This window comes from Podarcis vaucheri, assembly GCF_965113315.1.
Source record: "Podarcis vaucheri genome assembly, chromosome: 4".
NCBI classification, from domain to species: Eukaryota; Metazoa; Chordata; class Lepidosauria; order Squamata; family Lacertidae; genus Podarcis; species Podarcis vaucheri.
The window spans coordinates 64,758,481-64,784,742 of NC_138762.1; the positions used below are offsets into that span (position 1 = coordinate 64,758,481).

Genomic DNA, 26,262 nt, shown 5'->3' on the forward strand with positions numbered 1-26,262 from the left:
ATAAAATAAAAAATAAAATAAAATAAAATAAAAAATAAAATAAAATAATAAAATATAATAAAATAATAAAATAATAAAAAATAAAGTAAAATAAAATAATGTTGTATTCCAAATATTGAGAGAAGGAAAACCCATTATGCAAAGAACCAGTGCAAGTGTGCTTCCCAGTTGCTATGGAAACATTTGCCCTGAGTTTAGACATGAGGGGCAATGCTCTGTGATAGCATAGCAATAAGAAAAACTTTCTCAAAGTTTCTGCTTGCTACTTGCAACTCACCTAGAGTAGTCAGGTATGAATTATCAAAAATAAGGAATTGTGTCACCAAAAAGAGCACCAATCTGCATAAAATGTGCATGTGGAATACACATTTGGGAATGATTACTGTAATTTAAATAGAAATACATTTCATCATAGCTGGGAAGAAGCCGTGTGACCTGTATCCCTGCCCAATCTGCTAACCAGGTGCTGCTAACACTGGGTGGGGGTTTTCAAGGCTCCTGGTCTCCAATTTTATGGTTCCTTATCTTTAAACTAGACTGGACTAGACAGCCCTCAAACACAGTATATGTGGAGTTTCCTATATAGAAATTGTCATCAGATACAATGGGAGGAGGGAGGAGTGTAAAGCAGTCCTTATTTAGCTAGAGTTAAGACTGCTAGGCTAGTGCCAATTTATGAATTGTCCATAGCAGACTGTCCATAACACCATTGCCAATTAAGTAATGAGAAACACAGAAGACTAAGAATTATTCACAAGACAAGCATCGTGTATACTTTAAATTCATTTGAAAGCATGGAGCTCCAGTTGCGTCTTAAAAGAGCTTCTGAGGAGTGCATATCAGCTTAAACCATATCTAAGATTTGTTTTTATTAATCCCCCATATTGTTTTATTTCCCCATCTGTATTACATCCCTTGTTTTTAGTTTTGTTTATTTAATATCTTTGCAAAACCACCAGATGGCATTGCAGTGCTCAATTATTTTATTAGGCATTCCTTATACAAAGAATTGATAGAAACCATTTGAATCTTCCTTTTCTGGTCTACTTCCCATTTGATTAGTATTTCAACTCTCCATTAGCAACAAATCTCAATTCTCTTTAATAGGTGCCTAGTGGCTCAATCAGGAGGAGGAATATAATAAAATTTAATAAACATCACTTCTTTCTGGAATGTATGCAGAGGAAATTATAGCAACCATGCTGGAGTTAAACAAAATTCTTGCAAATTACCAGGGATGTAAAACATGTGCCTACCAAGAAGCACAATTGTTTTTATTTTGGCTTAGACTTTAATTTGAGTTGCACAATAAGATACCTTCAGAGAAACCATGGGAGCCAAGCTATTTAGAACACACTTCAATAAAGTTGGCTAAACATAAATAAGAGGCATAGCTAGTTGCTAATGGAACCACCACAGGTTTCTTTTCTGTTTTAGAAATAGGTTCTTTCACTTCCAAGCTCTCTTTAAAAACCACCCAACAAACTGGCAAAGTTGTCTGTGGGGCAGGGTACATACTTTGAACTTGAAAGACCTTATTCAGCTTCAAAACAGGAACACACATCAGTATGCTGTCTTTTTATGTTGTTATTTAGGAAATTTGGTATATATAGATTTGGCATATCACAATATGTATCTGATATGGAGTTCCAGCATCCACCCAAAATGTACAAAATACAAAACAAAACATTCTCATATGTCACACTGGGAAACACATTTAAATGAATTCATTTCACACTTTTTGTGTCACATACACTGTATATTAAGGAAACAAATGGAAGCTATCAAATATGTTATCCACTATAATATCACTAGGATGCCTTGTCAAAGCTAAAAAAAAAAATGTGCAGGTAAAATTCAGAATTAAGCATGACCTCTGAAGACAGCTATGCAATATTATCTATTTACAAATTAGAAAATAATCACATCATCCATTGTGACTGACAGGGGGGAAAACCAACACATTTCTATCCCTGCAAAAAGAAAAGAAAAGAAAAGAAAAGAAAAGAAAAGATAAAAGCAGGAACTAGCTAAAGCCCAACAGGTCATGTCTGAGGGAAGGAGTGGTGGGGAGCACAAAAAATAATCATGCTGCACTGAAGCAGTAGATTGCACTGTATATATATCCTAACTCTACCTGCCCAACAAAACCCTTGGACAGCTAGAGTGCCTGGCAAATCAGAGCCAGAGCCAATCATGTGTCAATGTGATGTTCCACAAAAATACCCAATTGGCCCTTTCCTTTCAGACCCCCTCAGAGAGAGCAATTTAGCAATATGTGCCTAATAACAGTGGTGCAAAGCACAAAAAGGTCACTAAGAATGGACATGACACCAGGCCTTGAACTGGGAACTCATGGACAGAATTTGGAACCTGGAACCATGCCCACAAGAAAGGGCTTCAGAGCCTCTTCACAGAGAGAAGAGGAGTGTGCAATATCAGTCTCAGTACTTAGTGGATATTGTGAAATGTCTGGATTGACTAGACCTATAATGGATACTAGAAATCTAGCATTCACCCCTTGCTTTGAGAACAAGAAAAGTACTTTATGAGTACGGCACAAAAGAATCCAAGCTTTAGTATCTGTTCTGAGGTATATTTCAGGCACAGGTTCAGGAATAATCACCCACAGCCTCAGCATCAACCAGATGTTGTTGTACTGCCAACTGCCATCAGCCCCAGCAAGCACGTCCAGTGGTCAGGGATTATGGGAGTTGGACTCCAACAGTCTCGAGGGTCACAGGTACATCATCCTTGATCTACAAGGACCATGACACATCTGGTTCTACAGGCATTGAACAGCATTATGCTCAGAGCGGACCCATTGACAACTGGGTTGTCAATGGAAACCAAAGAACAGGAGACAATGGGCTTGAGTAGAGTGTTGGTCAAGAAAATACTTGGCTCTGACCTAGAAGCTTATACTCCTACATTGTCTCCAGTGACCAACCTGGAAGCAACAAACAAACAAAAACAAGCACCACTAATGGTGACTACAAATGTACTGGTTCAACTAGAGTTTTTTGTTTTTGCTTTATTATGAATTTCTAGCACTATATCCTAATACAAGCATAACCACAGATAAGGAAGACAATGTACTAGTGCCCACAATTCATTGCTGCCCAATGATAAGAAAGCTTCCAAGTCCTATAAGCAGCCAATCAACCACAACCTGAAATGAGACTCCAAAAATCATTTCATCAATCCCACAAATAGTAAAGGCAGAAGAACTGAGAACGAAAGAAAAAATGTAGGAGATGCAGGTCATGGAGATGGAAAATTCCAAGAGCACCAATCTATCTTGATATGCCTATTCATTGCTTGCATAAAAGGATTCAGTCTTTACCTGACTACCTGTCTCTAAGCATTTTCAACCTGAAATATTTGTCCTCTGGAATGATGGCTCCCTGTGCTTCAAGACTCCCCAGTGCTACTATCTTTTTGCTGACCAGTGCTGTTTCTTTCAAAAAATGTGAAACATTTTGAGTAGTTTGGGATGCACCTGTGTTATATAGACAACAAGAGGAAGTTACATTTCATTTTGAAAAAGTACTTTTAGGCGGGGGTTTAGCAGACCCTGCTTCATACCTAACAGAAGGTGACGTTTACAATCCTATACACACTTAGTAGGCAGCATGCTGCACTTAGTATCAGAGGTTTTACATTTCAATAGACATGTACAGAATCCCACTGTTTATGCTTAAGAATAAGTTCTACTGGGCATGATTTTGAGTAAATATGCATAGGGTTTGTATGTAAGACAGTGATGGCCAAACTTGGCCCTCCAGCTGTTTTGGGACTACAGTTCCAATCATCCCTGATTACTGGTACTGTTAGCTAGGGATGATGGGAGTTGTAGTCCCAAAACAGCTGGAGGGCCAAGTTTGGCCATCACTGATGTAAGAGATGCAAATACAGGTTGTTTCTTTCCAGTATACTGTAATATAGGGAGTTCAATCCCAAACAGTGTTTCTTCCCAACCTATAACTTTGATACACATTGACTCAGAAGGCTGTGGATTAGAACAGAGTCCTCACAAACTTTAGCAATTAAAATAACCATGCAGAAGTTTCTGTGCTGAGGTTAGAGCTCTTCCTTGAAGATATTCATGATGTTACTATTACATTGGATCCTTCTTTTGCAGTTTTTTTTTAAAAAAAACTTCTGAGAAAGAAGTGAAATGTCCTGGGGGTGAGGAAATCTGCTCAATTCTGGTATCAAGAAATATTTTTCAAAAGATACATCTTCATATGACTTTAAAGGTTTGCCTTAAAAAAAAAATGAAATAGATACTCCCAACACAAGTTTCATGCTTTCAATTTCAGTGCTAAGAACCACTCTTCATAAAGACAAATTTACTCAGCACAGCTGTAAAACTTTGCCTTTGAAAGAGAATGTTGAATTTCTCATGAACAAAGTCACAACTGGGCTTTCTATTTTAAGCTGTTTCTTCAATTAAGCAATGGGGAAGAACCCAATATGAAAAGTTACACAACCTTTGTTACCTTAATCTGGTGGATTTTATTAAATTTGGAGTGTCTGAGACACATACATAACAGCAGAACATGGAGGCTGCAACACTTATCTGAAAGGAGGTAAAAGCTCAAAGGCACAGTATTTCTTTCAGTGTGTTGAATAGTTGTTTCCATTAAAATGAATGGGATAGCTTGGGAGCAGGAGTTGTGTGTGCACCTCAAAGGGAATCCAAGTTGTTTTCTCAGGAAACACATTCAATTTTAATTTTTAAAAGCCTCAAATCTATTACTGGGTTTATAACTGCACTATGTAAAATGTTAAATATATATTTTAAAAAAGAAGAAGTTACGATGAAGCCATGTATATGTTGCACACATACCCTTATCTATTTATCTATTTTGCTTAATGATTTCACAGAATAGGGGAGAAAGCAGGCTCAATAATCTGTTTTGTAAAAATGCCATCAAGCTGAGTATTGAATAATCTACAGAAATTTGTCTATCTCTTTGTCTATCTTTTTTTAGAAAGAGTTCCTTATGCCAACAGAGAAGCAAAAAACAAAGCTTGTGTCTTTGCATAAACAAAGTGTGTGCTTTGAATTGCTTAAAAGACTATCACTTTTTATTAAAGAGGTGAAAAACACACATCGAAACATCTCATCGCCCTACATTTTTCACAACTTGTTGTCTGATCTTCTGAAGAAATCAGCATTAATCACTAGGTGCAGGAATCAAGAACTGAGTAAACAACTTTTGTTTTGTCTTATGAGTTCACCACAGATACAGATTTCAGGAACAAGTTGGAAACCATTTTAATATCAAACCGGTATTTCATTAACAAAATAAAAGCAGAATTCTAAGCATTATAACAATTAACATGTATATAAGAAATGGTTTGTTAGAACTTCTTTTCCTCTTCAAGAGTTTGTGGGAAGTGAGTTTCAGAATCACACTCATTAATGCAGATAAAATATAATTTATAACATAGTAATCATCTTTCCAGACAGGTTGGGAACATAGTCTGGGAGGCATTTAATTGCAGGTGCAGATGGACTGTTGTTTAGGCAAAGAACTGAGCATCAACACTGGTGAACTACTGGGAGAAACAGGGGTGTGCCTGACAAGACAGGTCTGTTGAACCATCTCCCATAAATTGGGTAGCAAAAAGCAAATAAAAAATTTAAGAAACCATGGAGAATGTGAATAACTGAATTAAAATATCAGTCGTGTTTGTAGCAAATCAGTACCACCATCTTAACCAGCTGTTTAGAGAGATCTTTGCTTAAAAGATACACTATTTTATCCAAAGTTTATTTGATTTGATTCAGGGGCATAGATTCTGGAGATTTTTATTAAATGCATTCTAGTGTTTCAAAGATACTGAGGCATGGTATGAAATGGCATTCAACATCATAAACTTATTCTCATATGAAACAAGGAAAACATATCATTTTATTGTATAAAGTTCAACACCTGTAAGTTCAATCAAAGACAATGCTGAAAACTGTTATACCTTCAGAAATAAGTCTGAATTCATGCCAAGCCATCATTAAAAGGATGTGGTTAAGACACAACATTCAATATAGCTTACAAAAAACATTGTTGTCACATATATGGTATCCTTAAATAAAATGATCAATACTTAGTGTCCAATGGACCACAAAGCTGTCCTAGGGGAGCTCAAGGAAGATTCAAGCACACAGATTCAGAAAATATAGTCAAACATATTGAATTGACCACAAAGAGATACCCACATAATATTCTTTTAAGCATTCTAACTTCAGGTTTGTTTTTGTTTTTTTAACAGAGTCAGCATATTGATTATAAATGGCTGCAACTTTGTAGGAATCCCTTTTACCTGTGAAAAGAACTCCCCTCTTGAGATCGTTTTGCCCCACAACCCTTTGGGAAAGTAGCAAACACATTAATAAAGGATGGGTGTACAGAGAAGGGCAAGGCATTCCCATGGCCAACATAACTTTTCTAATGCTTCTGAGCATGTAGTTGTGTGTAGCTTACTAGGTAAAACAGAAATGCATAGAAACTAGCTTTTGCACCACAACTAGCCATGTACAACAACACACAATCAGCACCAGATAGGAATGAAAGTCCTGCGAAGCAATGCTGGTAGCCATGGAACTTCTAATGCAGTAGGAATGACCTCAGTAACATACCCTTTTGACTACAAAACTATTTAAAGGCTATGTCTTCAGCAATGTCTTCAGGTAGTCGAATTTGACACCAAGAAATCACATTCACAAGTAACTCCCCTTCATCTGTTATAAATATGAAGGACATCAGTGGCAGGACTGTGCAGCAGCACTAAGCCTGCTCCCTCACATCTTCCATCTTTTCAGCATGAATGCCTGAAGAGGATCCCTCTGCACATGAGCAGCTGTTATGTGTAAGGGCTCTGCTCTTCAGACACTTGTGCCTGATGTGCAGAAATGAGTGGTGGATCTAGCTCAATGGATGATGCTGGAAGGTGGTAGCACAGTTGGTATAATGAACTTAAGATGCAGCCCTAAAAATGGCACCAAAGCAACTTCAGATCAAGCCTGGGAAAAGATGAAGATGGAAAAACCAATGTGAAAGACTGGATACAATTTTTAAGGGCTTTCTGACACCTAGAAGCCACCTTGAAATAGTTCAAATGCAACAATTCAGTGCAGCACTGATTGACCACAAACCTATTCCTTTCAGACCATTCCCAACTCCAAATCAATTTCATTAATTTGCCAAAGTAGCAGAGTGCTAACTATGAAGTTGTTTTAGAAACTGAGTCAAAAACATTCATGTAGAAGCTATACATAACCATAGAAAGGGGAAGAATGGTTGCAAGTGCCTATATAAACTACAGAGCTCGATATAGTCTGTGTATAGATATAGCATATGTTTCTAGATGCTATCATATGGCCTGATCTCTGCACAGAACATTATATGACCAATTCATACATTTCCAAATCCAAACAGCACTTTACAAATGTCTCTACAAATGCATTGCCCAAATTAATGGAAAAGAGAATGTCTTCTTACCTGAGCCCCTTTTGGTCACAACCTTCAAACTCTGAACAAGAGTAGCATACAAGAGAATTAAGTGAGGAATAGGAGCTTTCATCTTCCAGCTCTCCAAGGCTGTTCCCTGAAGCAGAAGGAAAAGATACATTTTGTTATGTTTGCTTCGTTTTCGCTGAAATATAATTTTTGACATTAAACAAAGGAAACTTCAATAGATTGTATCAGTTCATCTCATGTGGTAATTTTCTACCTACTATTGAGGAAAGTTCCGGAAATCAGAATGAAATTTATTATTGTTCAGAAATACAAAATTCCTATTTCAGTGATAACTGCTCTTGTTAAAAGGAAGAAAAATTGCAACCACATTACAATATACAGTCACATGTGCTTTAGCACATTGAAATCAATGGGCTTTAGTGCCTTTAGCTCTGTGCTGGATTACGGCTTACAACTTTATGCTTAGCATGAATATTTTATTGAGCAATCTTCTGCAATGTGGAAATTAAACTCTATTCCAAAATCAGTCTGCAAATCTGATTCCTTAAGCCTTCAATACATCATCCATCTGTAGCCTCCTAGAGGCAAAATATTGGTTTATTTTTTAGATAGTTCCCTATATTGGAAGAAAAATGTGCTCCTATGCAATTAGCTATTAGAATTATAGAGCTATTGAGAGCCTGAAGGCTAATATTGCCCTCCTGAAGCCAAGGCTGCTCTCTTGCACTGAGACTGGAACACACTTAGACAGCGTATGGAGCATTCATGAACTGCAGAAATTAACACCTGCAAACAAATAAGGGGGAGTGGGATCACACCTGTGGGCTTCACTTGATAACTGGGTATTCAAGGTCCCAAACCTATGTCTATAGGCTCCCTACTTGCAATCATAGATTGTATAGGTCCCTGTACAAGTGAGACATTGAACACTTAGAAGTGGGGTGTGGGCTAGTGGGCATGATGCCAGTTTCTACACCTGCATAGGGCTTTAAATTAATTCATACAACAAATCTTACATTATTCAGATTGAAGTGTAACAAACACAGTGAGAAAGAATTGGAGAGTCATGCTACAGAGAAAGATGAAAAGTCCACATACACTATTATGCCTATTTTGAAAGAAAAAGATAACAAACAGAGGGATGGGGGAGAACTGTCAGTTTTTCTAATGCAGCTTTCATTTATTTTATTTTTTTAAGAACTAAGAACATCAAACTTCTAAAAAACATTATTATAGCCTTAAAGAAGATGAGAAAGCTGGAAAATGTGGCTTGACAGTCACTTTTTCTACCAGTTTAGAAACATAATACTTTCACGTCTACAAGATGAGTAGTTTGGGCACTGCCCTCGAGAACCTCAAAGTATGTAAAAGTAACACATTCCAATTAATCAAGCAGTGGCTCTATGACCACGAAAGACAGCGCTTGTTACCTCATACTCCAATATCTTGTTAGGTATCACAACATCCTACGGAACCTGTGCCAACTATCTAAAAGATCTACTCCTCCCTTCCCATCAAAGAGCCTTTATACTTGCAAGACTAAATGCTTCCCCTTCCTCCGTGACCAAAGGCAGATGCTCACACATTCAATTTCAAGCCTGTTTGGGTGCCTGCCATCAAGAAGTACCTGATTCAATGGACCACATTCTCTTAGATTGCCCTTTACACACCAGACCTCGCCAACTGATGCTGAGCAAAATGTTGGACATCCGGACCACAATTCCGAGAAGAAGCCAAATAAGGTTTCTCCTGGCAGATCAGGAGAAAGGTATTACTGCTTTAGTAGCTTCCTTTTTAGCCGCAATTTTACCCGAAAGGGTTCTCAACGAACTATCCTTTCAGGATATAGACATGGCATAGTGTGACCTTATAACCCTTGATAGCTTCACCCTTGTCTTTTTAATTATTCCAGTTACTTGAAGTGTTTTATACTGTGATGCCAATAAAGGTATTTGATTGATTGATTGATTGATTGATTGATTGATACAAGATTAGAGGCAATACCACTAGACCCCCCTGTAGGGGGCAAAAGGAGACAGAATCCTTGGGGTAATAAAATTCTACTCCCCCCTTTTAAACCAAAAATGTCAGTGTTACAGACCTAGATGGTAGGAGGGAAATGCAAGGTGATTAAAGAAAGAAAAAATCTGTTCCATGTCAATACTCAGCCCCAGATATTGGTATTACAGGGAACCAGGCAGAGGGCCTTCTCAGTAGTGGCACCTGCCCTGTGGAACGCCCTCCCACCAGATGTCAAAGAGAACAACAATTACCAGACTTTTGGAAGACATCTGAAGGCAGCCCTGTTTAGGGAAGCTTTTAATGTTTGATGCATTACTGTATTTTAATATTTTGTTGGAAGCTGCCCAGAGTGGCTGGGGAAGCCCAGGCAGATGGGCGGGGTATAAATAATAAATTATTATTATTATTATTATTAAGCATTTCTATACAATTTTAAGAGTATAAATAAAAGCTACTTATGCAGAGGTGAAGCAGAACAGATGCAACTTAAGCTATGTCAAACTATATTGCTGTGTGATACTGCAGGCCTGAATTGTACGCTTCTGTAACCAAAATTCCATTTTTCAGTCAGTGCACTAAGTGATGCTGCAGGAAATCCTGATGCTGATATCTTCAGTCTTCATGATACTAGAGAGAGTCAGCTCCTTGCTCAGCATGAGCCTAACAAATACCGTCCAAAAGAATGAGTGACTTTTACATAGCACTTTAAGATCAACGGATATAGTGCGATTGCAAAACAGAGCCGAGCATGCTCATTACGGTCAGCCTGCTGAAGAGAACATCTCCTATTGAAAAAGGAAATATAAAACTATAAAGCCTTGCCATAATAAAAACTGAAGACAAAGCCTGGTGTCAGAGAAGGCAACAAAGAGCACACAAGAAAGGCCTTTGGCAGATAAAATTCCTATTCATCATCTCTGTAGCCACTAACATTTATGAGGGCCACTTACGCATGTGAGAAGAAAAAAAGAACTTCACAAAACTAGGGGGAGGGCACCAATTTGTATAAACTCTGCAAGTGTTGATGTTTATGCATAGATACAAATTTAGAGCTGATTTCTATTCTTTAAATATAAATTCATACATTTACATAATAAGGGAGACTGTGAATAGGTGTTCTGTGTCCCTATTCCATCTCCCAGTCCAGGAGCAGCTGGCAGGCATTTTCAAGGCCTCTGCTCTCCCTTTTTTGTCTTTAAATCAGACTTGGACAGAAACAGCCCTTTTATACCTTCCAACTTTTCCCAGTGCAAACTCAGGACACACATATTCTGGGATGTGCTTCCAGATGAATCACATGACCCGTGCTTGGCTCTTGCCCCCCAAAAGCACAATTTTTTGCGGGGGGGGGGTGAGAGCATTTGAGAGCATGGCACCCAAAATGGCTGTCAAGATCTTGTAGAAAAAACAGGATGTCTCTTTTTTTTCTGGGGAACCCGGAAGGTATGCCCTTCTAAAGGAAGATTCCTTCAAATGGAAAACTGCCTGTAAAGTGGTACACGTGGCCACCCTACAAACACTTTGAATATTAAAAAGTAGTACAATATCATGAGCACTTTACAGATCATAATACGGTGAGATGGGAAGCAGGAGCAGAGGAGACTCCTACTTCAAACCTTCACCCTCAAACTCTACAAAAGATAAGGATGACATACCAAAGGGAGGAGGGCTTGGCTGTGTACCCCTGCCCTACTTTCTTGTGACTGTTTACACACAAGGTAATGAACAGCCAGACCAGACTTCTGCCTCATGTTGGATACCTTTCAATAGGACAGTTCCTTTGAAAAGGAAAACGTAAGGCACACTGAAGCTAATGATAAACTGTCTAATGCAATAACTTAATTCGGACATGCAGTTGTTGACAGTAAAACACTGCCATATAAACTGCCTAAAAGTTGCAACAGTTAGTCCATGAATTCCCAAACAGTTGTGTGTGGACCCCTAGTTGTCTCCAAGCTTCATTCAGTTGGTGTATGGATTTGTGGTTGAAGATGGGAGATGGCACATCCATTGCATTATATATATATTTATACACACACACACACACACACACACACACAGTGGTACTTCAGGTTACATACACTTCAGGTTAAAGACTCCGCTAACCCAGAAATATTACTTCGGATTAAGAACTTTGCTTCAGGATGAGAACAGAAATCGTGCTCCAGCGGCGCAGCAGCAGCAGCAGCAGCAGCAGGCCCCATTAGCTAAAGTGGTGCTTCAGGTTAAGAACTATTTCAGGTTAAGAACGGAGCTCTGGAACGAATTAAGTACTTAACCCGAGCTCTGGAACGAATTAAGTACTTAACCCGAGGTACCACTTATTACAGTTTGAATTATATAGAACTGCAATTTTTACAACAGGCAGATAATTCACTAAGTGGTCTGCCATGGCTCGCAGCAATTTTTAAATACAGTGGTACCTCAGGCACGATTTCTGTTCTCATTCTGAAGCAAAGTTCTTAACCTGAGGTAATATTTCTGGGTTAGCGGAGTCTGTAACCTGAAGCATATGTAACCTGAGGTACCACTGTAGTCTGGGGGCGGGGGTGGAGGCTTGGAAACCAATGCGTTAGTCAGTTTTGCTGGACATGGGAACTAAGTCACTAAGCCACATCATTCTAGTTTAGAAAGATTTTTTTAAAAAACCTTTTGAAATTTAGTCAGACTGAACTTAGACTGAAACATAGTAACACAGCAACCAAACTGCAGTTCATACTTAGCTCTGAAAGTCAGCGCTGAAGCTTAGTATGGTCTTTCCTGGGGGGGGGGGATAATGCACAGTGGCCTGTGGGAAAGAAATGAAGCCAGTTCCACAACTGGGACCAATTTTTTCCTTGCATGTTTCCATGAGAGAAGCATCACTAGTTTCTGCTATTCCCATGACTCAGCTTGTAAAAAATCATTCCCCCTGTTCTCTTAGGATTTCTAGGTCAAGAGCCTCTGCACCTCTAGTTACTGAAGAGAATATAAAATTCAACCATGTGTAGATTTTCCCGTCATAGGGCTGTCAGGCCAGGGAGGCAATGCTCTTTCATAAAACTCTTAAAGGTGCAGGAACCTTTTGGATGGGGGTTCTGTCTTGTCTTTGTCTCTCTGCTTCCTAACCACCAACACTGCATCTTGGGCTTTCATATTGCTCTCCTCCCTCAGTCACTCACTTTTTTCAACTCTGAGGTAGCACTACACAGTGTTTCCTTACGTCCCAGCAGTTCAAGAGTAAAGTGTCCTTCTCCTATCTCATCTCCTTTAGCTGGATGTACTCTCAGGCAATCACCCTCAGGGTCAGCATTCCCATTTCATCACACACTTTCCTGACACCAGCATACACACACTTCCCCTCACATGCTTTCCCCCCCTGTGCATGCTTTCAACAGCTTCTCCTTTGCATCCCCTTCTCCATCCTGTTCTTAAATCCTCATCACCAATGACCCTCTTCTTTTCTATTCTTTATCTCTTGCACTTACCCTTTTCACTTAATATCTTGGTTTGTCTTTCATTCCCACCAGTCCCTTTTTTTTATCGGCCCTGCTCAGCAATCTGAAATTTTCAAGAGAAAACGAAGCTTTTCCTGACATATTCTTTTCTATTAAACCTGGGTGGCTAAATTGAGCCTCCACACACGTATTAGTAACTGGCTTATGTAACAAGTCTCTATATACTGGTAATTCATTGGCAGGATCCCTAATGCACACCTACAGCAGGATTCGGCCTGGGCTAAGGGAGGAGACGAAATGGGGAATGTTGAAGCTGTGCTGTGCATTTGATTCACAGTACCTGAATACAAAGCAATATGAAAATGGTAGAGGGGAAAAAAGCATCTCAAGTAATCAATTTCAGTATGTCAGGTTACTTTTATAGGCAGTGAAGCAGATCCAGTTCTCTAATTTTGCTGTCTCTTGGCTATCTGCCCAACGGCTTCCATTTTAATTCATCTTGCAGTGTTAAAGGGCCCAAATAGAACAATCCAGTCTACTTTTGTCTTCCCTCTCCATTCGTCTTCTGCCATGGCTGATTACATAGCTTCATTTATGGAGTTCAGTTTGACCCTAACTCTCTGGCTCCTTGAGATTTCTAGAGCCAGGCCCTGAGAGAACCTCTGTATTCTTAAAAGCTGCACAGAAGGGATAAATGAGTTTCGCTTTAACTTTATTTGCTCCTGGGAGCTCTTCCCACTGAGCTTTCCAATCTCACACAGTTCCCAATTGGTATAGCCAATAGGAACCAGAAACCGTCGCAACTGATATGCCACAAATGTCCTCATTTGAGAGCATTACAAAGACACAATATAGATTACTTAGAGACTTCTGGCCATTTGTAAATCTAAGACTAAACCCAAATTATGTCAAATCATTTCATAGCAGATGAGCTTCAGGCTAGTTTCTGTTTCTGGACTACAACTCCCATTATTCTAGACCACTTGCCATTCTGGCTGGGGCTGATGGGATTTGGACATCCAACAACTTTATACTGTAAACTGCCCTGTGATCTTCAGATGAAGGATAGTATATAAATTTTATTATTATTATTACATTGGTACCTCGGTTTAAGAACTATTTGGTTTACAAACTCCACAAAACTGGAAATAGTGTCCCGGTTTGAGAACTTTACCTCGGTCTAAGAATGGAACCTAAATGTTGAAAGGGCACCTGCAGTGGTAGGCCTCATTAGGGAAAGCACACCTTGGTTTAAGAACAGTTTTGGTTTAAAAATGGACATCCGGAACAGATTAAGTTTGTAAACCAAGGTACCACTGCTTTATTATTATTATTATTGTTATTATTATTAAGTTCCTATATAGAAATCATTAAATTCTAAACACACAATAAACAGACAAACATACAAACAAAGCAACTAGCAACTTATTTCATTTGGGCAATCAAATATTTGTATGAATTGAGTTTATGTTTACATATTGAATTAAGGTTACAAAGGAGACACAGACTACAATAACCGAGTACAAATTCCATTGGACTTTATTATAATGCAACATGATTTAGAGAAGCAGAGATGAGGAAAATCCTAAAAGTTCAATTTTCTGCCCTTGGGAAACATGGGCTAATGGCAGCTATATACAGTATATATATTTTTTCTGACTGCTGATAGCTTGCGGATTTCATACTCGAATTTGCTTTGGTGAATTTACTACAGCATAATGCAATCATAAAAGGGCCAGTACAATGCTGTTTCAGCAAGAGACAGTTTGGATATGACAGCTTTTTGGTAGTCCCCTAGAAGACTACCATTTGTGGAAAAGATAGCAAGAATCCCTTTTCCAGTAAGTTTGATCTGCATTAAATCTGTCTGCTTGAAAATTTCAATTTCCATATTTTTAAATCCTAAGGACCCAGATGCAAATCTTCATGTCTAATGACATCAGGCAAGCACCTTTTTTGTACTGCTTTTGATGCCTGCTAAAAATGTTCTTCCCCAAGCAGCCTATAAAGAAATGAAAATCTATTAGTAACCTTGTTTTTAAAATTTGGTTCATTTTATCTCTCTCTTTTTTAAATTTTATGAGGTTTTTGCTTTTAGTTTGTTGATTTTATCAGATGCTTCCCCAAAGAATACATCAGAATCTCAGTTCTTAAATGTAGCCTGTAATGAACTATCTATCTATGAAAAAGATAGCAAAATAAAAACACCCAATAAGAATAAACAAAATACAAGAAATTTCCTTTAAACTACCACTAGTTTTAAAATTACACATCTATAAATGTCCATTGATAATATCACAATAATTAATTCATTTACTTTTATTTGTAAACATTTGTACCATGCTTTTCTATCTGAAGATAGTAAAAGCAACAAAGATTAAACATCAATTGTTCCTTTGCCACTGACTTGTATTTGGTGATGTGTGCAAGCCAACTTGCTTTCAGCAGACACTGGACCCCACCCACATTTGGTGCAAAATTTAAACAGTGTCATGCACAAGCCACACACACTGTGAAGCAACCAGCACTGAACTTTAAGATTCCAGATTATATCTCTCCTACACTTGATATCACATGAGACCAGGTGAGTGACAGGTGGGCATGATCTGGACAAGTTAGAATTACTGGCCAAATTAGGAGGTCTATTGAGATGAATTGGGGTACCAAAGGTTACCCACTCATGATTTAAAGCAAGGTTGGAGAACCCATGACCTTCTAAATGTTGTTGATTTCATGTATTCCATGCCTGTTTATTCAAAGGCCAGTCAAAGAGAATAAAATGGGTCTTACTTCCAAGTAAGTGCATTTGATTATTGCCCTAGCACAGGCCAGTACCAAAGCAAGTCTCATCTTGCATGTGTAGAGTAGAAGGAGAGATTTTGGGACTCACAATAAAATGGCAAAAGTGGTAAAAACCTTCAGTGTGAATTAGTCATTTCAAATTACATCTTCACAACTGCAAAAGGAGAACAGTTCAGTATGTATTTATCTGTGCTCCAGTTGAGGTATTGCATGTTCTCCTTGCCACACACATATGTGACAACAAGACCTGTTTCTATTATGTGGAACAAATGATTTGTCTACAGCAGGGTGTCACCTTCCATTCTAAACTGCTGCATTGAAAGAAAACGTTCAGCATTTTTATAATTTCAAATAGCTCATCATCGTACAATTTCAGACAGCCCATTGAGTCAGAAGATTATGGTGCTTCCTCAGCACTTCTTTTCTCAGTTTTACATTCAATATACTAGACAATTATGTCAATTTCACTTTTGCATTAAAACAGTGATATGTTGTGCACACGGCAAGTTTAGATTACCACTACTTACTCTGCTCTTTGATAAACACTTAGTTGCTGGAAAATGTTGAATGCTGGATTTAACAGTGCTATCTGAAACCTAGACTATTCTGCTAGCAAATCAGATCCTCCTAATTGAGGGTCCATGTTGTGCGCGGGCCCAAGCCCCCCCCATACTTCAGAGGATGGGGGATTGAACCCGGTCCCTGCGATGGTCCCATGATCACACCATGGCCTATTGGCCAATCAAAGATCGGTGGTGTGATTGTGGGGGCATATAAAAGGTGGCGATGCATTTCTGGGAATTCACTTGGCTTCGCAGCGCCGAACACTCAGCCGTCTGCCCTGTATTTTAGGTGTCTGCTTTGGCCTTCCTCTGGACTTTGGTTGGTTGCCTGTTTTGGAACAGGGGCTGGAGAGGATTTTTTTCCATTCAGCAAATTGGCACAGGCCATTTGGTTGTCACAACTTTTGTAAGGTTTGGCGGTTAGGCACTGGATTATTGTGATGTGGGGGAGGGGAGGTGTGGCCATCATCTGCCCCTCCAGGTACAAGGGTATTCCAGTAAAGGAACCTGCGGGTCTGGATCTCGTCCAAAGTCCGCTTGAGGGGCTAGGACCCAGCAGGAACTCCGGAGTGAGCTTCAGTTGGTTACTATCGATGGAGCTCCCCCGTTTGGTTTTTTACCCTTCCAGACTTCCTGCAAGGCAGGCAGGAGTCAGATATAGTTATTGCCAACGCCCAAGCCAATACCATTCACATTGCTGTAATCAATAAAGTTGTGGCCTACATTTTTGCCCATTAACCTTAAACTAAAAATTCTGTGTCCGTGTGTCTTTATTCATCCTTAAGGGTGCACCGACGTCTTGATGTGCAATTATCTGCCCTATGACATGGAAAACAAGTGAACTTGGGATACAGTGGTTCATATCCAGAGTTGCCATGAAAGTGAAGTGAAATCAGAATTCTCTTAACATTCCCCAGATTGGAATGCCGTGTACAGCTCTTCTCTTCACATCTCAAAAGTGATATTGTAGAGCTGGAAATGGTGCAGGAAGAAGCAACCGAAATGATTAAGGGTTATAACGTTTGAGGCTTTTAAGTTTGGGGTGGAGAAGACGGGGGTGTGGAGAAATGGGTGACATGACAGACATGCATAAAAGTATGTCATGGTTTAGCGACAGTGGTTAGACAGATTTTTTCTTCCTCTCTAATAACAATAGAATCAGGAGCCATCCAATTAAGCTGGATGTTGAAGAGATTCAGGACAGACAAAAGGAACCACATCTTCAAATAGTGCATAGGTAAAATATGGAATTTGCCGCCACAAGATATATTGATGGCTACCAACTTGGATAACTTTAAAAAGGAATTAAATAAATTAATGGAAGGAAACCAGCCCTGAGTTCTCACTGGAAGGACAGATCGTGAAGCTGAGGCTCCAATACTTTGGCCACCTCATGAGAAGAGAAGACTCCCTGGAAAAGACCCTGATGTTGGGAAAGATGGAGGGCGCAAGGAGAAGGGGACGACAGAGGGCGAGATGGTTGGACAGTGTTCTCGAAGCTACCAGCATGAGTTTGACCAAACTGCGGGAGGCAGTGGAAGACAGAAGTGCCTGGCATGCTCTGGTCCATGGGGTCACGAAGAGTAGGACAAGACTAAAAACAACAACAAAGGCTATCAATGACTACTACTGAAGATGACGGTATTACCTCAAGAATTGGAGGAACAATGCCTCTGAATACCAGTTGCTCGGGATCAGGAACAAGAGAGTGCTATTGTTTTCATGTGCTGCTGGCATCTGGCTGGCCACCGTGAGAGCAGAATGCTGGACTAGATAGCCTTTGGTCTGTTCCAGCAGGGCTCTTAAATCCCCTTAAGTACTTTATTATTAGTATTATTTATTAAATTTGTATACCGCCATTCATCTATAGATCTCAGGGTGGTTAACAACATAAAAATACAAGATAAAAACACAAAATGCATATTAAAACAAGAACATCCCCTCACACACAAGGACCAATAACCCCATTCCCTCCCACAAACACATTTAAAAGGATATAGGATGTTAATGAGCCAAAGGCCTGGTTGAAGAGGAGCTTTTTCGCCTAGCACCTTAAAGTGTATAACGATGGCTTCCATTGACTTCCAAAGGGAAAATAGGCATAAGCAGTGCTGACCAAGCAAGTACTTTTTAATATTTGCTGGGTTTCAGGCCTACTTCAGAAATATATGAGGGGACATTTGACAGAATACTTTCACGAGAAAAGTTCTTCAAGTGATTTTCTATATGAGTAATGTTATAATTCATTTAGCTAGGCGTGTAGTTTTTCTCACTGTTAAGTATGCTAAATTTTTGATTAAATTCTATACATTGTTAGAAAAAAAATATTTCATAATACAAAATTACTGATGCTGCTGATTTCTGAATTGTTAGTCTAGATTTGCCAGGTCTTCTCCTCACAAATCCCACCATTTTTCAATGGATCAGTTTTTAATGCTTTTTTTTTTAAACAGAGTGTCATGGGAATGACTGAGAAAAATATACTGTCATTAGTCTTAGTCAGCTGTCGTTCACAACAGCTAAACTAATTAGTGTCAATGTGCTCTTCAAACCAAACCACTCTGCCGTTCTCTGTCATGGTGAAGTAATTTAGACATGCCCTGGTTAATTTATGTTTCAGTGGTGACAGTTTATGCTGGATCTTAGTGAAAACTGTAATGCTCTCAGTGGACTTGACACTTATCGCTGTGTTAATGCATTTCATCCATCTTTTCCCTTTCCTTAGTGCTTTGATCCTAAACACTTTCGCTCTTATTCAGCAAGTCCTTTGCAAACTTGGCAGTGAGGAAACTGAGGAAACTGAAGAAGGCCTAATGTAGATCATCATAGTTTATGGCTGATGCTAAGGGGAAAGAGTCCAATGCTTCAAGAGTAATTTATAAAGAAATGTCCACCTCTAATTAGTGCTAAATTAACAACAAAGTGTGCTTTAATAAAACACCTCAAACAGAATACTGCAAATCACAGTTTAAAGCTTCCAGCTTTTCATAACCTACCATGCCACTTAACTCAATAAGAAATACAGAAAAAATAATAATTAAAAATGAATTTTTACACAATACTCTTAACAGCACACTCTCAGCATTTATTGATCTTCTCAAGATAGGACTTTTTGGTGGCACATTATGACCACATCTCTAAAGAGAGAATAACCTAGCCCCTTTTATTTTTTTCAGGTGGGCAGTCAAGATGTTTCTAATTTGCCTCACTTTTATTGTTTTCTATCTGTTTTTTATTTTGGCATTTTGAAGTGCTCCTGTTTTTTTACCATACTAATATATTTAATGACTTAAACTGCTTTGGGGCCTCTAAAATGTGCCAAAGAAATGTACTATACAGTTGTAGTTCGGCAACATCTGGGGTATCCCTTGTTGGCTATCTATGTTTTAGAAGACTAACAGTCTGTGGGAGATATTGATTGCAGAATTCATTTTCAGAAAGACATCATACAAGAGCACTAGCTAAGCATCTATAGACCCCCCAAAGAATTAGTTGGTAGAAGGGCAAATCAACCATACCATTTACACATAGGAGCTTCTGTGTAATAATTCAGAGCAGAACAATTTCTACACGGATTGCCATCATTTAATTAATTTGTAAATGTTTCAAGCATCGGTGATTTACAATGCCTAATAATCATCCTGTGAAGTTCACTGAAATTGTGTAGAGAAATGGCTGGAAAATTAGATGTGATTTTGAAAATCAATATTGCTAAGTGCTGAGAGGTCACTTTTTGGTGCTGTGGAATAGTGTTTTGAAGGTGGGAGTTTCTCCCCTATTTATTACATATTTATTTCATGTCTTTAAGCTTCAGCCACTTCAACTTTTAATACAATATTCCCCCGGCCTCAAAATATGTGAAGGCAACAAGTGGAAAAGAAGCTAGATAGGTTCTAACCCTTCACTTAAATGGCATCTGATTATTGCATTGACAGATGAGGGGAAAAACCAGACACAAACATTTGATGCAGGTCAAGGAATGTCTCAAATTCCATAATTTTGCTTATTGGCATTTATTATTTCTCTAATTCTTTATCATTTCAAAGAATTACACCAAAGAATCAAACAGAACTCAGGGAAGTTGCTATCAACTTCAAGTCACTTTCTCTTTCTATAAAATGTCATAACCGAGATAATTTTTATGTTCATGGAAACTATATATGAAGCTTCGGCAGATATGTTTATCTACTTGAATGGGGAATCTAGAAACACATGTTATTTTCACATATAAGTTCTATAGTATACTAACTAGTTAGGTATCCATTTTTTCCTTGGTATTGTTGTACAGTGGTGCCTCAGGTTAAGAACTTAATTTGTTCTGGAGGTCCATTCTTAACTTGAAACTGTTCTTCACCTGAGGTACCACTTTAGCTAATGGGGCCTCCTGCTGCCGCCCAATTTCTGTTCTCATCATGAAGCAAAGTTCTTAACCCGAGGTACTATTTCTGGGTTAGCGGAGTCTGTAACCTGAAGTGTTTGTAACCCAAGATACCACTGTATATCAGGCCTGCACAGCTTCAACTCATCAAGCACTACACTAAGAGACTTGCTAACCCGCCTGTTCCTACTTCTTATTTGGAGCTCCAACACCAGGATGGGGGCTGTTGAGAACCTGACAAAATCACAATGCATGCCTAATGAGTCATGGTCTGTTTGATGAGTCACGCAAATTGCACAGCTGCAATGATGCAATGGACAAAGCATCATGTTTGACAATGTCAAAAAAAATAATGTTGGACATTCATTAGCTGGCTTTGAATACATCACTATTTCTCTAACTGTCTATCTAATATGCAGTTGTGAGCTCAATGGAACAATATTCAAGTCTTTGCACTGAAAATCCACACCATAATGAATACTAAGAATACAAACCCAAATTTAGCCTTGACTCCTTTTGGTGGAAGGGTGGAATATAAACATAATAAATAACAAGAAAGAAAGAAAGAAAGAAAGAAAGAAAGAAAGAAAGAAAGAAAGTCATTAAACCAGAAGCCAGACCTAAAACTAGGGATGGATGGACTCATTAAAGTCTGAACTGTCCTAGTTTTGCATGGAGATGGGACTAAGACCATCTTGCATTATTTCTGAGCAGAGTCCACACAAAAGTCCACAGAACAGGTCAACACTGGCATTTTTCTTCTAGAATCTCACTAGCCCCTCCCCAGCTCCATAAGATACCAGGCAGTTTGGGTGTGATCTCTCAGTTGTCTTCTAATTAAACAGCTTAATTCCAAATTAAATTCTATAAAAAAACACACCAAAGAATCTTGTGACACTTTAAGACTATCAAATCATAAGATCCAAGCCTCTTTGGCTTAACCTTTATGAATCATTTACATATAATTACTGTTTCGTTCCGCTGCATACAACGTCCTGCAGAATTCTAGAATAAGTAACATGAATAGACCTCAATGCACATTTTAGATTTAGAAGGGGAGGGGGGTAGGAGCTGTATGTCCCTAAAGGTAGATAATTTCAAAAATATACTTCTCAGCAGACTTAATGCAGGATGCTTTTGCCCACTGCCGCATGAAGAACATGATCTACTAGTCTCTGGGCAATCTTATACTCTCTACTTTGCCTTGCCTTAATAGCGGCAATCATTAAACACAATGGAATTGAGTTAAGGAGCTGCAGGGCTCCCCTTTTCACTTGCTTTGTAAGTTTATTTTATGTGTAATGTGCATATTTTGTAAGCATTTTCAGAGAAACTATATTAACTGTAATAAGAGAATCCTTAAGCAGACCTGTTAGTGAGTGCAGATACAATGAGTCAAGTAATGCATAGATACAAGTAACCCTCAGGTGTCATATATATTAAATGCATAAACAATTACTACTGAAGATTTTGTTTCTCTTTTATACATCAGTTGGTAAACTGAAATTCAATCACCACATATATAATACAATTATGCATTGCTATTTTGTTAACAATCTGCTACTTTCGGAGGCAGAAAATGCAAACACAAGGGAAGGCCCTTGCTACTCTATGTTATTGCGCTGCAAAGGTTTTTGAGCCCAAGGCAAGTTGTTCTTAGCAAATACAACATTTGATATAAAAATGTCTGATTTTATCTATGAATCTATTGAAAGAGCTAGTGTTGGACAATTGAAATGAGATGTTTATTTTTCAGACTTCAATTTGTAATCAGTCTTCAAGGTAGTATTTTTGAGCACTCACAACTGATTACACTTGTTTCTGGCCTAAAATGTATATTATAGAGGCTACCCAGGTTGGCGGCCAGGCAGTTCACTACTACCACTGTCTGAAAGTGTTAAGTCAGGAATGCATTGAATACCTGCCAGGTGTTACAAGGTGTCACAAACTCATTACAATCAGGGATTGACTTAGGAAGGCAGGGACAAGTCCTCTCCCTCCGCCCACTTAAGACCATTATACCCCAGGAGCACCTTTATCTTTTGATTTAGAAAAGTACGGTAATCACAATACATTCAATACAATCTTTAATAAATGCAAGACAGACCATTTTCAACTTTGCTGTAAATCTTGTTCCCCCCAATACAACCAAAACGTAAACAGCACATTGATTACAATCAAGTCTACCAAAAGTCAATGAAAGACCTCCTAGGATAAGCTGAAAATTATTGTGCAGCAATCTGCAGGAAAGGGTTAATCAAGGTCACAAGAGCAACCCATACCGAAATCAAATTCTTGAGGTCCTAGAGTCTAACAACATCTACATTTACCTGGAAGTACATTTAACAACTTCATAATGTCGAAGCCAGGGAAGTAATGGCAGAAGCATATGTCCTTCTAAATGGAAACTGAATATTTTAAACGATACTACTTCCTGTGAAATAGTAGCCTTTTAATTATGATGATGAAACTTAAACAACATGAGTTCACAGGTGCCTGTTACACATTTACAGACTTGTCACATATGAATACCTTAGGACCATTCTACCACTGCTATAGTAATCATCCCAGAAATTATGGAAAATATACATAACACTTCAAATCAGACTCATTTGTGACTATGATTCTTTGACTATATATAATCACACAATGAACTTTGGCTAATAGTAATCAGAATTCATCAGTAACTACAAAGCATCACTTAAACCAATGTAACTAAACTTCTTTCTATGGTTTCAGAAACATAACATGCAAAAGGCAGTGGAAAAAGATGGGAAAGGAGCTTTCTATGGAAAAGACAAGGCCTTGTTCATCAAACACAGTCCATTCCACGTTTCACAACTGAGTGCTGGTTAATATAGCAAGCATTCACCATCTAATTGCCTCATGACCCCAAACATTCAGAACCATCAGCTCCACGACATAGTTACAGGGGTCACTGCTGATCATCCATTTGCGGTAAAAAAGAAAAGAAAGAAAAGCTGCCATGATTATGCAAATGATGAAACTTAGTGTTCGTACATCATTACAATGTTCAGTGTGTTTCTCTCTGCTCTGCAACAGAAATTCTTACATCAGGGATGGGGAACCTTCGGGCATTCAGATGTTACTGAACTCCAGCTCCTAACATGGCCAAGTGTTAGGGTTCATGGGTGTAGCACAGCACCCCTAATCCCTGCTTTACATCAATCTTGTAAAGCAGATTACTATTGCCACAGTGTGTGTGGGGTGTGTGTGTGCAGCTGAGCTTCAAAGATTGTGGCTTACTTATGGTATCCCAGAAAGTCCATGGCTGAAACAGAATTTTAAGCACTTCAGCCACTTAGCCGTTATACCAACTAGATCACATGTCCCCACTTAGAGGTGCTAGTCTACATAATCATTTAAATATGGTCCAAAGGAAAGCAGAGCAATACATTTGGTGCTAGCTTGGCTTCAGGAGTTGCCTGAAGGAGGAATACACCCCATAACCCCTTCCTGTATATATATTCCTGTAGATATATTAACCCTATCCTCGTCATATCCATCTCACTTCCATTAGGGTTTCTTATGGGTTACTTTATGGAAAAGATACAATCTAAAGAACAAAAAATCATGGCCAAAGTGAAAGTGGTAAGAAATTTTACAAGTTCTGTCCTCAGACCACTAGATCTAGTTTTCTATCCAATGCCTTCATTTTTTTGCAGCATTATTTATTCCTTTTAATCTTCCTCTTGACTTGTTCTGCTGTGTTTTCCCCGCCAAAAAATATTTGCTTAGCACCTGAACTTTACAGAGAAAATTCATTAAACATTTACACTCTGCTTACATCTTCTCCTGACATGTAAAAACAAAGTAGGCTTGTATTACTAAAGTAGACAAAGCACTGGAGAATACACTGTGAAGAATAATCCTTAGCAAGCAGGACTTTGTGAAAAGGAACTTGCTGTTCCACGGTTTCTCCAATTCTATATCCAGATGAAGCTGGCTTTGATTCAACAAACTCCAATGAGGGACAGAATCTACAGTGTTGTAATTGCACTGCGTTGAAAGTAGTGGTTTATCCCCTGTTTGGGACCTGATGCAGCTACCTAAGGAAAACTTTTTGCCCCCTAAGATTCCACTTATTTTGATGGTGGAAGCCAAAAAACCCAAAGCAAAGCAAAGCAACAGCAAGAAAAGAAAAGAAAACCCCAATAACCTGACCTAGAGAGGCAAGCTTCCATGTTAGAAGCTGCCCAGAATGGCTGGGGCAACCTAGTCAAATTGGCAAGGTATAACAAATAAATTATTATTAGTTACAAACCTTTCAATATAGATGCACATACATCTCAGAAGCCCTTAATCCTCTGACCAAGTGATGGGTAAAACTGAACTTTAATATGGGCATTCCAGGGTGTATGCACCATTGACACCACACATTTAGTGGTTCAAGAGCTGGAAGTGTTACTCTGGTATACTAAATTGTTATTTTCTTTCAAAAGCTCAGGATCAGTGTCACCAAACTCTACTGAGATCCAGTTTCGGATTCTGTCGCCAAACCTTCAAGAATTGCTTTATCCCACAGATTGCTAAAGCAATAAATGGGAAGATCATTAAAGTGCTTTGCATAAAGAAAATGTACTGGCATGATGCAATGAGTATTAGTATTGATTTCTTTCTTTCAACAAAGCTAGGGATTCCTAAAATTCATGAACGCTAATCAGATGGATTTAGTAAGGAATAGCATTTTGAATTATATTACTGTCCTTGATTCCCATCAGATCATATACTAATTCTTCTGTGCTTGTCTAGCTGACATTTTATACTTCTCAAGATGACAGATCACAGAGAGCAATGTCTTCTTAAAATAAGCAGCACATATGGGTGACGGGAATAGAGCAATACTGCCTAACAACTGTTCTGAGGTATTTTAGAATCAAGAGGAAGGGTCATAGCATTTGTCCAAATCTATCTGCTTCCTCTTCCAGTCCTTCTCCTTCTCCTCCTTCTCCTTCTCCCCCACTATCTTAGTGACACTTGACAATAAACCAGGTAGCATTATCTGAAGTAATGATGCACAGTCAATATGAATTCCATCAATCGACATGGATAACCTTCAGGAATATCAAGAGTAAGGTGACTTTGCTACTGGGAAGAAATTATTTGCTATTCAAAAATTATGATATCAACTTTGAAAGTTGTTATAAAAAATACATCAATTACACAGTTGTTTTTCAATCTTTTCTTCAAGCTACATTGAAAGGTAACATATCTTACATCCAGTGTGATATTCCCCATTCCCTGATTCACCAGGATTGGCCTTTGCAACCCAATGTGGTGGCAAGAAGAGGAGCAACCAGTGTTTCCAGCACTTTATATTGTGGAGGGGTGGGGGTGGGGAGTTCATGTTCTGGGAAATCCCATGATAGCCTCAGAGCTAGTCACTGGATGCACTGGGCTCCAGAGTGTACCTGCTTAAAGACTTCACCTTCCAGGTCTACTCTGGAAGCACATATGGACTCCCAGAGCTTGCAAGCAGCACAACCCTCAGGAGATCTCGGAGAGGTAGCATTGGCAAGCTTGAGGAATAAGCTGAAGATATGACAGAG

General features: G+C 38.8%; 1 protein-coding gene across 5 annotated transcripts in view; it reads right to left on the bottom strand.

The window, feature by feature from the left end:
• Nucleotides 1-26,262, bottom strand: part of IL1RAPL1 (interleukin 1 receptor accessory protein like 1) — a 653,479-nt gene that overhangs the window by 541,918 nt on the left and 85,299 nt on the right. For 4 of the 5 annotated variants that reach the window (XM_082219956.1, XM_082219953.1, XM_082219952.1 and 1 more), the window contains exon 2: nt 7,512-7,617. In XM_082219956.1, the coding sequence (XP_082076082.1) occupies nt 7,512-7,593 (82 nt within the window). In that variant the 5' untranslated portion in view covers nt 7,594-7,617. Of the gene's footprint in view, nt 1-7,511; nt 7,618-12,979; nt 13,053-26,262 lie in introns of all 5 variants that reach the window. The other variant, XM_082219955.1, reaches the window with a different exon arrangement.